Source organism: Leopardus geoffroyi, chromosome D3, assembly GCF_018350155.1.
Source record: "Leopardus geoffroyi isolate Oge1 chromosome D3, O.geoffroyi_Oge1_pat1.0, whole genome shotgun sequence".
NCBI lineage: Eukaryota > Metazoa > Chordata > Mammalia > Carnivora > Felidae > Leopardus > Leopardus geoffroyi.
The window spans coordinates 40,164,605-40,181,861 of NC_059339.1; the positions used below are offsets into that span (position 1 = coordinate 40,164,605).

The 17,257-nt window shown below is 40.4% G+C and overlaps 1 protein-coding gene across 12 annotated transcripts in view; it reads left to right on the forward strand.

Moving 5' to 3' along the window:
• The window catches only part of DLGAP1 (DLG associated protein 1), a 902,804-nt gene that overhangs the window by 686,641 nt on the left and 198,906 nt on the right, over positions 1–17,257 (forward strand). For all 12 annotated transcript variants that reach the window (XM_045459777.1, XM_045459780.1, XM_045459781.1 and 9 more), the window contains one exon: positions 15,494–15,671. In XM_045459777.1, the coding sequence (XP_045315733.1) occupies positions 15,494–15,671 (178 nt within the window). The remainder of the gene's footprint in view (positions 1–15,493; positions 15,672–17,257) is intronic.

Here is a 17,257-nt window from a genome sequence, read left to right on the forward strand (position 1 = left end):
CCTTCATAGGTAGGGTCCAAAAGTCACCTCATTAAAATGACAAATGACACTTTGTTGCTCTCAGCACTAACGAAATTCCGAGGGTTTTAAAAGCTCTGCCAGAAATGGGGATGATGACCAAATATATAAATCTCCATTGTTATCAGCCACAGTTTCACAATCTCCTAACTCAACACCAGTAAGTCAAGCACTGGGAATGAAGCCCACTTAGAATTTTTTTTTTTTTTTTTTTGCCAGCTCCCATGAGTTTTATATTAGAACTTTCAAACCTTCCTTGTATAATATATATCATCTCTGTGCCCTTTCACATAAAAACGTCCCATCTAGGAATACACAGGGAATTCATTAAGAATTCCTTCACTCCAGGAATTATTCTTTCAGCCTTGTCTTAAAGCACAAGTAATAATGTTCCCTTTCCTTAAATGGGAGATGCTGAAGTTCATTTTTGGCCGGAACACCCAGGTAAGGACTGGGAGCCTAATTCCATGCAAAGAATGAAGAAGGGAAGTCCTCTGCCAGTTGATATAGGAGTTATAGAGGGCTCCCAGTGGCTCCTTTCAACCTGTAATGTACCTAAAAATCACCTGGAAATCCTGTTAAAATGCAGATGCTCGTCCATAGGCCCAAATGCGACCTGAGAGTCAGAATTTCTAACAAGCTCCCAGGTGATGCCCACACTGCTGGTCCTGGGACAAACTTTTGAGTAGCCTGCTTTTAAAAATACCCTGAGGGATGCCTGGGTGGTTCAGTTGGGTAAGCGTTGGACCCTTGATCTCGGCTCAGGCCATAATCTCAGGGTTCGTGGGATGGAACCCCTTGTGAGGCTCTGCCCTGGGTGTGGAACCTGCTTCCCTTCCTCTCTGCCCCTCCCCAGCACATTCTCTATCTCTCTCTCCCTCCCTCTTTCCCTCCCTCTCTCTCTTTCAAAATAAATAAAAGTAAATTTTAAAACTTAAAAATACCCTGAGAGCCTAATTTAATTGTTCTGGGGTGGGGCTCAGAAACAGAGGAGGGTGTGAAAATGATAATAAAATAAAATTCCCCAAATGATCACATGATTGTGTAATTCACCTGGGGTGGGGGGGGGGGGACTCCTTGTTCCTAAATACACTTAAAGACAATAAGCAGATACAACTAAGACCAAAAAAAAAAAAAAAAAGTTTATTAACTGTTATTAACATGAGAGCCTATGGTTGTTATAAAATGGATCTTGCAATATATTCACAATTCTATCTTATTTCAAATTTGTGTTTGTTTTTCCCTAAGGAGTTTCTTCACCACTTTCAGCTTAAATCCTGAAAATGCTAACCAGAAGGGAAGAATGTTCTTTTAGCATTAGATATTTATCTTGTATATCAACACAGACAGAGGCCACCAGAATTTCACAAAGCGCCCCCTGGGAGGCTGTTAATAGAGGTCAATAGTGGTTAGCTCTTCCGCTCACTAGCTAGACCTCAAAGCTCTTCTGAACCTCAATCCTCCCCTGTAGTAAGAGAACCTTAGAAAAGATGGCCACATCAATCCAGACCTCTGACATCATTTGATTCAAGTCCCCAATGGCAAACATTTAACAGCTTGATCTGCGCTAATTATCTTGTCCTTAAAAGTAGCTAGCCTGAAGATTTGCATCATGCCTGTGCTACAGGAGGTGCGCAAAGTTCTGGAAAGCCAGAGCCTTCTGTTCATTCCTCAGTGTCGACCGCCCCCTGCAGGCGTTCTCCAGGACTGACCCTTCTCAGGGTCTGGGCTCGTCTCCGTGGAAACACCAGACTCGTTCTTCCCTTCTTTTAGACCATCCGGTTCAGGAAAGAGTAGGGCAGAGCATGAGTGCCTTTTTCATTAGAGGAAAGACAACGGCCAATTAATAAAGACCCAGAGAAGAGGAAGGGCCCCCAGGGGTTAGGAGAGGGAAGGAAATGAGGCCAGTCTGAGCTGTCTGGGCAGCAGCCTCTGAAAGGGTAGCTTTGTTTATTTTGTTTAATCCCTTAGCTCCGTCCTTCCTGGTTTTTTTTTTCTTTTTTTCTGTCATAGAAATGTCTTTTTTTTTTTCTTCCTTCCTGTTTCATGCACATTACTTATTGGAATCTTGGGATTTTTCACAGCAGAATATGTGTAATCTATTATATTGCTACCTCAATACGTTTTGACTAGAAAGCTTTTATCCCTTTTTAGGTGTTAGTAAATGAATGTTCAGTGCTTCTCTATGGAAAAGTTAAACCATCCCCAATAGGGTAAATATTAGCTTTCCATTCCCTCTCACTCAAAGCATAAGAGATTACTATAATTCACCACAGTGCCTAGGTAATAAAAGTGGGTAGAAGTCATATTTTCAACATCCAAGCACATTTCTGGTAAAGCTTTTGACTACCAACAGTCCTAATCATTACTTTGCACCTAATTGATTTAATCAGAGTACCTGTGGTCATTTGAATACTATTTGATTCTGGTGATAATGGACCTGAAGGCATGTTTCCATTTTGCTCACAAATGCTTTGAAATGTTTCTACCTTACATCATGGGCAATTATACTTTCCGTTCAGAATTCTGTGAAGGTAACGATTCTTCCCATTTCCTGGAAAACCTCCCCCCCCCCTTTTTTGAATGAATAAGTAGTTATTTTCTCTAAATGTAAGTTTCAAAACTAGTGCATTTCTACAGCTAAAGCTGATGCAACACACAGCCAATGAATGTGCATTCATGTGTGCTTTGTGGCACGTCAAAGTTGTATTTTAAATGCTTTCTCCTACCATCACTTCCAGTATTTTTATGCCTTAATTAAAGCATTGGAGTGGCTACGTGGAACTATAGTAGCCACTGATGTGTTGGAAAAGCAGGGGGCAATATTCAGGAGAGGAATGTTGTTATTATAAACTACCTTTGCTTCCTAGAGAAACAGAAAAAAAGAACGCTGCAATCAGAGAACAGCATGAGCCCAACAGGAACCCCACCACCTTCCTTGGCTCCTGTCTGTCTTCCTTCCTCCCCAGTGACAATAGTGCTGACCCATAGGGCAGGGACATGGAATATACAGGGGGCTTCAAACACAGCGGTGCCTACACGGGTCCTTGAGCCCACACCCACGAGTACGTTCTTAAAGTGTGCATTTTTTGCTCAGTGCAAAAACTTCTGGTTCATCGCAGCAGAAGTTTTGAAATTTGGAGATTAAATTGGCTCTGCTTCCTCTTAGGTAGGAACTCAGTTCTAACATCCAGCTTTGGACTCGGTGAGGGACCACATTGTTTAGTTTCTCTCTACCCAGTTTCTTTCTAACCCATTCATTGTCTGAAGGTGGAATTATTATTTTTTTAATGTTTATTTATTTTTGACAGAGAGAGCGAGAGCAGGGGAGGTGCGGAGAGGGAGGCAGACAGAGGATCTCAAGTAGGCTCCTCCTTGTCAGCACAGGGCCCCATCGAACTCAAACCGTGAGATCAAGACCTGAGCAGAAGGCAGACACTTAACTGACTGAGCCACCCAGGCGTGCCAGGGTGGAATTCTTTTTTATCAGATTTTTATTTTGATATAATTGTAGGTTCACGTGTGGTTGTGAAAAGAATACAGAGAGATTGCATATACCTTTTACCCAGTCTCCTCCCAATGGTAACTTCTTACAAAACTATAGTGTAACATCACAAGCCAGATACTGACATAGCCAACATACAAAAGCTTTCCATCACCACAAATAGCCCTCATGTTGCCTTTTCATAGTCACCTCCACTTCCCTCCCACCCCTACTTCTTCCTTCACCCCTGGCACCCACTAATCTCTTCTCCATCTCTATGAATTTGTCATTTCAGGAACGTTCTATAAGTAGAATCATTTAGTATGTAACCTTTTGGAAACCACTTTTTTCATTTAGCATAATTCTCTCGGAGATCCTTCTAGACTGTTGCCGAGTAGTGTTCCATGGTGTGGATGTACCACACTTCACTTAACCATTTACCCGCTGATAGACATCCAGATTGTTTCCAATTGGACACTATGATGAATAAAGCTGCTACAACATTCTTATAAAAGTTTTTGGGTGAACACAGCTTTCATTTCTCTGAAATAAATTCCCAGGAATACAACTGCTGGGTCACGTAAGAGTTGTGTGTTTCATGGTTAAAGAAATGGTCACATTTTTTAGAGTGGCCGCACCATTTTACATCCTCACCGGCAGTGTATGAGTGTTTCTGTTTCTCTAAATCCTATCAACATTTGTTGTCATTAGTTTTGTGGTTTAGCCATTCTGATAGGTATGTAGTGCTATCTCATTGTGGATTTTATTTGTGTTTCCCTAATGGTTAATGCTGTTCAACATCTTTTCATGTGCTTATTTGTGAAATGTCTCTTCAGTCTTTTGCCCATTTTCTAATTAGATTTTTTTTTCTGTTGGATTTTGAGAGTACTTTGTATACAGCACCTACAAGTCCTTCATAAGATATGTGCTTTTTTTTTTTAATCTTCTTGTCTCTAGCTTGTCTTTTCATCTTCTTCATAGAGTCTTTCAAAGAGCCAAAGTTTTTAATTTTGATTACATCCAATTTATCAAAGTTTCCTTTGATGGATCATTCTTTTAGTGTCAAATCTAAGAACACTTTGCCCAGCTCAGAATCCTGAAGATTCTCCCTGTTTTTTCCATGTTTTGTATTTAAGACCATGATCCATTTTGGGTTAATTTTTTATAAGTGTGAGACGTAAAGTTTGGTTTAGTTTGGTTTTTGCCTATAGATGTCCAATTACCCCAGTACCATTTGTTGAAAAGGATATCTTTCCTCCATTAAATTGCTATTACAAAAAATGCTATTCATCTGACTCTTGATTTCAGTCCAGGTCACAAGCTCACGAATAGTGGGATCAAGGTCTGCGAGGAACTCTGTGCTGGCTGCACTGAGTCTGCTTGGGATTCTCTCTCCCTCTCTCTGCCCCCCACCTGGTCACATGCACATGCACATAGACACTCTGTCTCTCTCAAAATAAATAAACATTCTTAAATATTTCCTTAAAAAATACTACTATAATTGCAATAATCAGCTGGACATGTTTGCATGGATTTATTTCTAGATTTTCCACTCTGTTCCATTGATCTGTGTGTTTATTCCTCCCACCAATGCCACACCATCTTGATTACTGAAGTTACATAGAAAATCTTTCAGTTGAGTAGAGTGAAAATAGATAGATACAAATTGAGTAGAGCGAATCCTGTTTTATTCCTCAAAATTAATTTGGTTATTCTAGTTCCTTTGACTTTCCATGTAGACTTTAGAATAATCTTGTCTATATCCACAAAAATATGGAATTTTTTTGCAGCTTTATCGTTTGGTGTATACATACATAAGATTCCTGTGTCTTCTTACTGGATTGGTTCTTTAATTATTTAATTATGTAAGGGCCCTCTCTGTCTCTAGTCTTTTTCTTTACCAATAAACTTTACTAATAAAATTTCTTCATATGATATTAATAGAGCCACTCCTATTTTCCTTTGATTGATGTTTCCATGATACATTTTTTTCTGTCCTTTTCTTTTCAACTTGTTTACATCATTATATTTGAAGTGAGTTTCTCAGAGACAGAGTATAGTTGAGTCATGTTTTTTAATACAGTCTGCAAATCTCTGTCTTTTAACTAATGCATTTAGACCATATATTTAATGTAATTATTATCTTAAGGTTTAAGTCTTCCATTGGATTTTTTGTTTTCTGTTTGTTCTGGGGTTTTTTGTTTGTTTCTCTGATTTGTTTTCCGCTATTTCCCATAAGAAATGGAAACTCGAATATTTTTTAGACTTCTGTAGTGTTTTTGAGTATGTCTTTTTGGTATAGTTTTTTAGTAGTAGCTTTAGGAATTATAACTTATCACAACTTAATGATATCATTTTACCAGTTTAAGTAAACTATAGAAACCTACTTCCCTTTGTACCTGTTTACTATCTCCTATTTATAACATCACTACCTTAAATATTTTCTATACATTTTTTAATTAAAAAAATTTTTTAATGTTTATTCATTTATGAGAGACAGAGAGAGACAGAACACAAGCAGGGACTGAGCCACCCAGGCACCCCATCTCTGTAAACATTTGGAACCCTACCAAACAATGTTATAATCTTGGCTTAAACCATCAAACATAATTTTGAAAACTCAAGGGAAGAGAGAATGCCTATTCTATTTACCAATGTTTGTGTTTACCATGTCCTTTCTTCCTTCCTGATGCTTCAAGTCTCCTTCACTGATTATTTCCTTTCTGTTTAAAGAACAACCCTGGGGACCCTAGATGGCTCAGTTGGTTAAGCCTCTGACTTTGGCTCAGATCATGATCTCATAGTTCGTGAGTTCGAGCCCTGCGTCAGGCTCTGTGCTGACAGCTCAGAGCCTGGAGCCTGCTTCAGATTCTGTGTCTCCCTCTCTCTCTGCCCTTCCCCCACTCTGTCTCTCTCTGTCTCTCTCTCTCTCTCAAAAGTAAATAAACATTAGGAAAATTTTTTTAAATAAAGAAAGAATGGCCCTTAGGCATTCTTTCAGGTAGATATGCTGGCAACAAATTCTAGTTTTCCTTGGTCTAAAAATTTCTTTATTCCCCCCCCCCTCCTTTATTCCTGAAGAATAATTTCACGGCACATAGAATTCTAGGCTGGCAGTTCTTTGCCTTCAGCCCTTAAAAAAAATAACACCTCTTTTTCACCTCCATGGTTTCTGAAGAGAAATTTGTGTCATTCAAATTGGTTTTTCCCTACAGATAAATACATTCTGGCTACTTTGCAGATTTTACTTTGTCTTAAGTATTTAGATGTTTAATTATAATGTCCCTTGCCATGGATTTCTCCAGATTTAGTCTGTTTAAGATTCACTCACCTTCTTGAATCCATAGGTTTATGTCTCTTGACAAACTGAGGACATTTTCAGCCATGATTTCTTTGAATGCTTTTTTCAGTCCCACCCTCTTTCTCCTCTCCTTCCCAGACTCCAATTTTTAAAAAAAAATTTTTTTTCAACGTTTATTTATTTTTGGGACAGAGAGAGACAGAGCATGAACGGGGGAGGGGCAGAGAGAGAGGGAGACACAGAATCAGAAACAGGCTCCAGGCTCCGAGCCATCAGCCCAGAGCCCGACGCGGGGCTCGAACTCACGGACCGCGAGATGGTGACCTGGCTGAAGTCGGACGCTCAACCGACTGCGCCACCCAGGCGCCCCCCCAGACTCCAATTTTGAATGATCATCTTTTATTATAGTCCCACAGGTCCACGAAGCCCTACTTTTTTTCTCTCTCTCTTTCTTTCTCTCTCTGTTTTTCATACTGGGTGATTTCTAATGTTCTATCATCCAGTTGGCTGCTTCTTTCTCTTTCTTCTCAACTTGGCCATTGACCCCCTCTACTAAGCTTTATATTTTGGTTATTGTATTTTTCAGTTCTAAAATTTCTACTTGGCTCTTCTTTATATCTTCTCTTTGTTTGCTGAGGTTATTGGCTGAAGCTCGTGTGTTGTTTTTTTTTTTTTAATTCGTTTCAAGTGTGTTAATGATTGCTCTTCAAAGCTTTGTTATCCTAACTGCTTTGAAGTTTGGGGTTTTTTTTTTTTCCCAGATAATTTAACAACTCTGCCATCTCAGTATTGGCATCTATTAATTGTCATTTTTCATTCAGTTTTAGATCTTCCTGGCTCTTAGTATGAGAGTTGAAACCTGGGCATTTTTGTATTGTTAGTAGACTATGGATGTTATTTAAACCTTCTGTTTTAGGTGGTTTTTAAAATACCACTCCAGGGGCGCCTGGATGACTCAGTCGGTTAAGCGTCCAGCTTGGGCTCAGATCATGATCTCACAGTTCGTGGGTTCAAGCCCCACATGGGGCTCTGCACTGACAGTGCAGAGCCTGCTTGGGATTCTCTGTCACTCCCTCTCTTTCCGCCCCTCCTCAATTGATGCTTTCTCTCTCAAAATAAATAAACTTTAACTCTATACATATCATTCCAGCAAGACAATTGGGAGCACCACCTCATCGCTGCCAGTTAGATATACAAGTCCAAGTTCCCCACTTAAATGCTATTGACACCTAAAATGGGTGGGTGCTCCTCATCACTGTTGGGTATGGGTGGGAGTTCTGGACTCCCCACATGATCTCCACTGATGCCACACTGGAGTCAGTTTTGTTACTGCTGGACAACAATGAAAGATCGGACTCTCCACTAGCCTCTTCTGAAACTACCTCTGCATGCGGGGGCAGGGATGCCTCATTACTACTGTGTGGGAATAGAAGGCCAGTTTCCCCATGTGCTCGCCACCGGTACCACATGGGAAGGGATTGCTCATGGGGATAAAAGTCTCAGCTCCCTACTTGCCCTTTTCTGATACCACCTTGGTGAGAACGTTACAATACCTCCTTACCACCCCATGAGGGTAGAGGGTCTAAGATTCCACTCGGCCCTTGCTGGAATGGTAGACGTGGTACCACAGTTTTTTCTTTGGTGTTTGGCTGGAGTCAAGTCATCATTGTTTAACAGTGTTCTGTCTTAGACTCACAAATACAGAGAACAAACCGCTGGTTGCCAAAGGGCCAGGGGCCAGGGGATGAGCAAAATAGAAGTGAAGCCACTTAAGAGGCACAAGCCCCCAGTTACAAAATAAATAAGTTATGGGGATGAGAAGTAAAGCATAGAAAAGCTAGTAATCAATATTGTGATGACATCGTATGGTGGCAGATGGTAACCACACTTACTGTGGTGAGCATCGCATAATGTGTAGAATTGTTGAATCGCTATTTTGAACACCGTCGTATGTCACCTTTTTGGTTCTAGGTTGGGCTTATGTAGTTGGCCATAGTTTTTATGTATACCACAACCAGGTAACTGCCACAAATAAGAAACCTTGGAAAACCATGAAGATTTTGTTTCCATCTGAAAAAACTTGGATATAATTGTAGAACCTCTCCTGGTAATATTTTAGGAACATGGGAAAAGTACTAGCAAAAAAGTAAATGTTATCTCAGTTTTCGAAAGACAAGATTCCAAAAATTGCAAATAGTTAATCTAATGTGAATCCTTATGAAAATTCCAGGAGGAATTTTTACATAGACGGTTTGTGATGATTTAGCAAATGGGGAACTACCATAGATTTACTAACAAGGCACGTATAGAACTACCTATATTTCCCTCTTTGAAATGGTTGAGCCAGGCACATGAGAGGAATGTAATTGCATTTAGGATAGTATTTAAAATAGTAGATCACTTGGGGCGCCTGGGTGGCTCAGTCAGGTAAGCGTCCGACTTCAGCTCAGGTCGTGATCTCATGGTTCATGGGTTCAAGCCCTGCGTAGGGCTCTGTGCTAACAGCTCAGAGCCTGGAGCCTGCTTCAGATTCTGTCTCCCTCTCTCTCAGCCCCTCCCCCCCCCTCAAAAATAAACATTAAATAATAATAATAATAATAATAATAAATAAAACAGTAGATCACAAAATGTTGCATGAAAAAGTTAAAATCAGAGAAACACGGGCTGGATGATAGAGGCATATGTGAAACAGCTTTACAGCAAAAACTATATTATTGATGGACTGAGTCAACTCAGAAGATCACTGACTCACCAAACCCCAGTCAATAACTTTACAAGTCATTGGGTAAGGAAATAAATGGCATAATTATGGGAAAGGTATGAGATATAGTTAAGACTATAGAAATCAGGCAGACTTAGCTTTAGATTCTGAGTTTACAAACTTATCAGCCTCAGTTTCCTCATTTGTAAGATAGAAAATAACAGTGTTTCGTAATTGCTATAATAACCCATAATATTGGTGTGATAGATAAGACATTGTAGGTGAAGCTCTTAAATACATGGGACCTTGTAAGACTCACTGATTTGGGGTATTGCTATGTTTGCTTCTGTTATCACATATACATAACTGGCAAGAATAGTTGATCTATTTATTGCATATTGCATGGGGATGAGAGGATTAGCCTTCGATTTCAATTTAATAGAAACTAAAGTGCCAAAAATTAAAACGATTTAACATCATTTGCTATAAAGATCTAAAAGGTGTCCAAAGAGAGCTTACCAAAAGCTAAGAGCGTGATTATGGCCCAAACAATCTAGAGCTTCCTCAGCTATATCCCAGGAGGATCTTCTCTCGAAGAAAGGACAATAGCCATTCTGTATTCTGTACTTGTCAGCCCACATTTGGAAGTTTAAGTTTGGCTTTGGGTACTTTGTTGTCAAAGAGGAAATAACAAATTGGACTGACTTCAAAGACAGGTCATCAAGGTACTGGACAGCCTGGAAGCCTTGACATAAGAGAACGAGATAAAGGGGGGCACGTCACCCGGAGAAGAGAAGGCTTAGCAGGGATAGACAGCAGCTGTGTTCAAGACAACTGAAGACTGCATGGAAGGGATGTGTTTTTCGTGACCTTTTGGCATGCCAGTAGTGAGTAGAGACACGAAGCATTTGACAACGGAGGTTAGAAGAAAACCAACACTGTAAGAATTATTTAAGAGTCTGTCTTTAGTGGCTTTTTGTTCTTCCTAAAGTGAAATCAGAATATGAAACACTTTGAAAAATCTATCAAAATACTTTCACATAAGTTTTAACTCCTCCAATTTGTCAGTGTCAACTTGTATCTATGTAAGTACATCTGCTCTGCTCTGACACTTTTTAAATTGAAGGAAACACTCTGTATTTAGCTCCAAGCAGCATCTAGGTCACTATTTCCACCTCCTCCTAAGCATTATCATCATGGGCTTTTTACCTAACTAGTACGTTTCAATTGTCATCACAGCTTTCCTAGTGATGACATTATTTCTTTTGTCACTGATTTGTAAACTGACATGATTGCCAACAGTCTTTCTGCAATCTCTAACTACTTACAGAATTACTTTTTCGGATGCCTTCATTATTTCGATGCAATTTATTCTCCGTCATGCTATATCAAGTTTTAATTACATTACTGTTTTTGCAATTACTGGAGCAATGAAATGATACTCACATTTTTCCTATATTTTCCGCTGACTAAGTATCATTTGTCTCTTTTCAACCACAGGAATCATAGTCTCTGAAATACTACCATAAGCACTTACCATGCTTAAAACTTACCTTAAATGATCGATAAAATGTCTTTCAAGGAAGAAAAAAAAAAGTTCTATTATGTTGGTCCCCAAATTTGTTGGGAGTTTAATTGCCAAGCGATGAAATAGGAAAGATTAATTACTTCGTTAAAGAGAGATTTTTACTTCTGGGTATATCCTCAAAAAAACTGGAAGCAGGGGCTCAAACAGACATTTGTACACCTGTGTTCCCAGCAGCTTTATTCACAAAAGCAAAAGGCCGAAGCAACCCAAGTGTCTGTCAATAGATGAATGGATAAACAAAAATGTAGTATAAACACACAGTGGATTATTCTTCGGCCTTAAAGGAAGTTCTGACACGTGCGGCAGCCTGGGATGAACCTTGAAGACATGATGCTAAGTCAAACAAGCCAGGCAAATACTATACAATTTCACTTGTATGAGATGCCCAGGGTGGCCAAACTCAGAGACGTAAAGTGGAATGGTAGTTGCCAGGAGCGGAAGGTGAGACCGCTTAAGATCTACTCTCAAATACCTTGTGATCTCACTTATGTGCAGACTAAACAAACAAGCACACAAATGAGCTTATAAATACCAAGAACAGATTAGTGGTTGCCAAAAGCGAGTGTTGGGGGTAGGAGAAATGGGTGAAGGGGGTCGAAAGGTACAAACTTCCAGTTGTGAAGCGAGGAAGTCCTGCGGATGTGATGTACAGCGTGGACACTTTTGTTAACAATCCTGTATTGTGTATTTGAAAGTGTTGAGAGTACATGGGGCGCCTGGGTGGCGCAGTCGGTTAAGCGTCCGACTTCAGCCAGGTCACGATCTCGCGGTCCGTGAGTTCGAGCCCCGCATCAGGCTCTGGGCTGATGGCTCAGAGCCTGGAGCCTGTTTCCGATTCTGTGTCTCCCTCTCTCTCTGCCCCTCCCCCGTTCATGCTCTGTCTCTCTCTGTCCCAAAAATAAATAAACGTTGAGAGTACATCTTAAAAGTGCTCATCACATGAAAAGAATTCTGTTAACTGTGTGGTGATGAATGTTAACTAGACTTATTAGGGTGATCATTTAGCGATATTTACAGTCAATCATTCATTAGGTTCTACATCTGAAACTAATATGTCACTTTATATCTCAATTTAAATTTTTTTTAAAAAAAAATCTACTCTGGGCGCCTGGGTGGCTCAGTCGGTTAAGCGTCCGACTACATCTCAAATCATGATCTCACGGCTCGTGGGTTCGAGCCCCACATCGGGCTCTGTGCTGACAGCTCAGAGCCTGGAGCCTGCTTCAGGTGCTGTGTCTCCCTCTCTCTCTGCCCTTCTCTCTCTCTCTCTCTCTCTCTCTCTCTCTCAAAAATATTAAATGAAAAAAAGATCTACTCTCTTAGCCAATTTCAAGTACACGGCACACTATTTTTAACTATGGTCACTATGCTGCACGTCACATCCCCAGGGTTTATTCATCTGATGAAGTTATACTTTTAGTACTGTATTCCAAAGTTGATCATATTCACCTTGGGGACACTGTTTTAAAATCTTGCAGCCTGAGTATTATTTCATCTTTCTCTTCAGCCACCTTACTGACACACTGGGCCAACCTTGTTTATGTAGCTGCCCCACAGCCAGGAAAGGGTCTCCTATCTTTGAGTGCTCTTAAAGGACATGATAATGGATGGGGCTCAGCCAGGCCCGCATCTCGGTGCTGATAAGCCACAAAACGTTAACTTAGCACGAGCCATTTAGGGAGGAAAGTGGAAAAAGACAGACGTCATTTGAATGGGCCAACATTGAAAAATAATCCATCTAACACGAGAACGAATATTTCTGAATACGCACATGCCCTTTCTTCTTAGCAAGCCACCTTTCTCTTGAGGTGAAATATAGGAATAAGTGCACTATTTTCCGGTGTTCCTCCAGTGAGTGTTTCCGCATCAGCAGCACATGTACATACTTTTACCCTTTATATTGACAGCTGTGGGCTCCACTCAGTGGACAAGAGGAAAGAGTTCATTTCCTTACAGTTAGCGTCTGATGAAAGTGTGTGCTGTTTTATCAGAAATGACTCACCAAAGTAGAACTCTTCAATCCTTTCTGAATGATTTTTCACTTTGAAATTTGGGAGTTATGCCTTATTTCATGACAAGTGACCTGGGTGAATGATTGTTGCAATGATGCCTCATTTCCCCATCTCAGCCAGCAGACACTCGTTTTTCAAAACACTGGACTTTCACTTCGTCTTGTGAATATACACCATTTATGAAAGTCACCCCCCCCGCACCCCCGGAATTGCTGCCCTGATAACCATTTGGAACAGCACCGTCATTTATGTTGGCAATATCCATGCCCTGGGTCGGGTTGCAAAAGAGCCAAAGAAACACGTTTACCATCTAATTCTCAAGTTCTAAGGGGAAGTGAACTTTTGGTTATAAATGCTTCTAGCTAAGTCTCTCTTTTCCTAGAAGAGACCTTAAGGGGGAAAGGAATTCTTCAGTTTGTATGTTGGTTGGTTGGGATTTGGGGCATGAGCATTTATAAAGTGGCCCATTGTGAATCACCATAATAGCACATAACACATGGCAAATATTTGCTTGAGCTGGCAGAGCAAATAGTTCATGTTTGACAGCTACTTGTAGGATCCATCGAGAACATCCATTTTTAGAACAGTTTCCCTTTTGTAGTAATAATGTAGGAGGTTTGCTTTTGATGTTAAATTCTAGATCTATTTTTTTTAATGTTTATTTATTTTTGAAAAAGAGAGAGAGAGCATGCATGAGCGGGGAAGGGGCAGAGAGAGAGGGAGACACAGAATCTGAAGCAGGCTCCAGGCTCAGAGCTGTCAACACACAACCCGATGCGGGGCCGAACTCAAGAACGGCGAGATCATGACCTGAGCCGAAGTCGGATGTTCAACTGACGGAGCCACCCAGGCGCCCCTATTCTAGATCTATTTTAACTTGGTCCCCTTTTCAATGCAATTGCAAAAAGTAGCTGCTCCCAGGTTTTAGTATTACTGAGTCCATCTTTTTTGACTATTATATTTAAGTAATTACATTAAATTAATACAAAATTAATACAAACTTCAAGAATGAGTGCAATCTTATACATTGCCAAGAGGACATTTGGAATGTGGAGAATATCTTTACCATCTGTGGACAGAATGCGTTCTAATAATTTGCCAGTTGATTTTTTTTTATCTTCCAGATAATTAATTATACAATCCATGAATAATCAAAGCTTATCTCTCAGTTCACCACATTTATATTCCTTATATCTTTTTATCTTCTAATTTCATTGGTTATAATCTCCGGGATGATGATAAATAACAGCAATGGCATTGGGCATACATCTTTCTTATCAACTTTAATTTTAAACTGCAAGCAATGTTTCAGCAAAAATAAAAGAAATTTAATAATGAAAGAAAAATCACCCTGAACTCCATGTGAAAGCAAGCTTTAAAAATTACTAAAAATGAATTGTTTGTATATGAATAGAAAAGCAGGAAGGATATACACCAGACTGCTATGGGTAGTTCTTTTAAGGGTGTAGAATTCTGAAGCAGAAACAGGGGTGGAGAGGAAGACCCACCTTCTGTTTTATATACTCCTGTATAGCTTGGCAATGAGCATCTTGTACTTTTATAATTTTAAAATGCATCGTGAAAAAAATACAAAGAGTACAGTGTGTAAAGACTTTCTTTACATATCAAGATTTAAAGATGTACACATTGTTAACGGCTAAAATTTAACTTTTGTTCACTAAGTTCAATCTCAACTAAATGAGACAAAGATTAGATAGACAAGCAGATGACAGAAAGATTGGTAGAGATACTGAAATAGATGTATACCCACTTACTGTTACTAGAAAGTCCAAAAACAAAAATATGGGCACAGAAAGGAAATGGGTAAAAGAAAAAGCTTACAGGGGTGCCTGGGTGGCTCAATCAGCTAAGCATCCTTCCTTTGATTTCAGTTCAGCTCATGATCTCACAGTGGCAACACTGAGCCCTGCATCAGTCTCTGTGCAGAGACTGCTTGGGCTTCTCTCTCTCTGCCCCTCCCCTGCTCGCTCTCTCTCTCTCTCTCTCTCTCTCAAAGTAAATAAATAAACTTTAAAAAGAATTTTAAAAAGAAGAAAAGGCCTACAGCCTACCAGGACAGGATTCTGGGGCAGGGAAGTCAGAACTATTATCTCCCCCCCCCCCTCCCCGCCCTGGGATGCAGATGGGGAAATTATTTCATAGGCTGAAGAGAATTTTAATTGCTCACATCATTAGATGTTACGAAACCTTAATGATTTCTGGTAAAAAGTTTTTCCTTCTGGGACACCATGGGAGAGTTTAGTAATCATAGCAAGCCATCTGTATTGTTCATCCCAGTATTTAGGGTGGTACATCAATGATAGAACGACCGTGTCTTATTACTACTTACATTTCTACTAAACGTGCCCTTTCCTTTTTTCTCTTTTAGGATTTCCAATGAACACTCCCCCAAACTCCAGATCCGGAGTCACAGTTACCTGAGGGCAGTAAGTGAAGTCTCCATCAATCGAAGCCTGGACAGCCTTGACCCTGCCGGCCTGCTCACATCACCAAAGTTCCGCTCTAGGAACGAGAGCTACATGCGAGCCATGAGCACCATCAGCCAGGTGAGCACTGTGGCCACGGGCCATGGGCCATGAACTACAAAAGGATTAGTGGAAACAGAGGGCATGAAGCGAGGAGATGGCCACTCGCAGAGTAAACCACTGAGGGGTCAGGTGGGAGGCCTAATCTAAATGCTACACGTATTCACCTAAGGCAAGCACCTGGTATCAGCAGTCTACCAGCAGAGAAGGGGTCCTCTGCAGAGAGATAAAGGACATTGGAGCGAGTCCTCGGAAATTCATCAGCAGTCAGTACCAGCAAATGTGCCCATAAGGAGTTGATGGATAAGGTTGAAAAGACTCTTGAAGGACAGAAGGACAGCATAGACATCACTGGCAAAACCAAGGCAGCGTCTAATCACAAAAGTACAAGCGTTGAGCAAGTCTTGATAGACAGCAGCCTGAGGACAGGAAATGAGATACAGTCTACTTATCTCAACAGGGTTCCAGGTGAATACTGTATCTTGGTAATGAGACAAAAGTCACTTCTAAGAACTGGTATCAGGACTAGGGATGAAGACTCAGGCATCTTAATGCTAGATCCAAAATACCCAGGCCCTCCCATCAAAGTTTCAGAGAGTGGGATAGGACTGGGCTACCTAAGATCAGGGGGCAGAGAGAACCTGGGGCTCTTTGAAGACCGGACCCTGCAGCTTTCGGAGCCACCAGGGGAGCAGAAGTTGCCGCTAGGGACGCCTTCCTGTGGGAGCACAAAAAGAAGGATGTTTTGTAAATGATGCCTAGGACCTCTGAAGTTAAATTTCTATCACAAAAATAACTGCCATGCTATCAATTCAGCTAATATTTATTGAGCAGGACACTGGACCAGATTATACAAGTTATTCAGTGATTAACAGTACAAAATCCATTCCCGCCAAGAGCTTGTAAGAGAACATACAAAGAAGATAAAAGTGTTATCACAGTTATTATTTACTTGAACACTACAAAATACTCTGAGGGAGATAGGGCAAGTGTAAGAGGCTCCTTCACTGGGTCCCTCTGCTAGCTGCTTTATATTTCCAGAATGTTATTTTATAAAACACTCTGTAAGAGGCGGAAGAAACCAGATGTCAAATGAGACTTTGTGGTCACAAAATTGTCAACAAGATCCTGAAGCTAAGGAGAAAAAGGTGCTAAGAACAAAGATTCTAAAGAGAGAGCCTCCAGGCATGCAGTCTAGGAATATGCATTTTAACAAATATTCCAAGGGATTCTAATAAAGTAGTATTTGATCTGGACTTTGAAAAATGCTTCCCTAATTCAAGGAATAGTGAGTGTTCTAGTTTTGGTGGAGCTCAGAATACTTGTAGAGGCAGCAATGGGAAGTCTGTCCTGAATTTTGCCCTGGAGATATTTTTTTAACGCATGGCCTTGCATGCCAGCTCCAGAGGACTGGACTTCATTTATTAGGAATGGAATTGATTAAAAATTAATTAAAACTTCAGCTTTTAAGCAGCAAGAGATATGATCAGAACTTTGATCTGCAGGGATCATAGCAAGGTTCTGAGAGCAGGGCAGAGTGGGAACAGGGAAAGCTAGCCTTGGGGACTCCAATATCTGCCTACTGTACATTTGCTTACTTTAGAGAA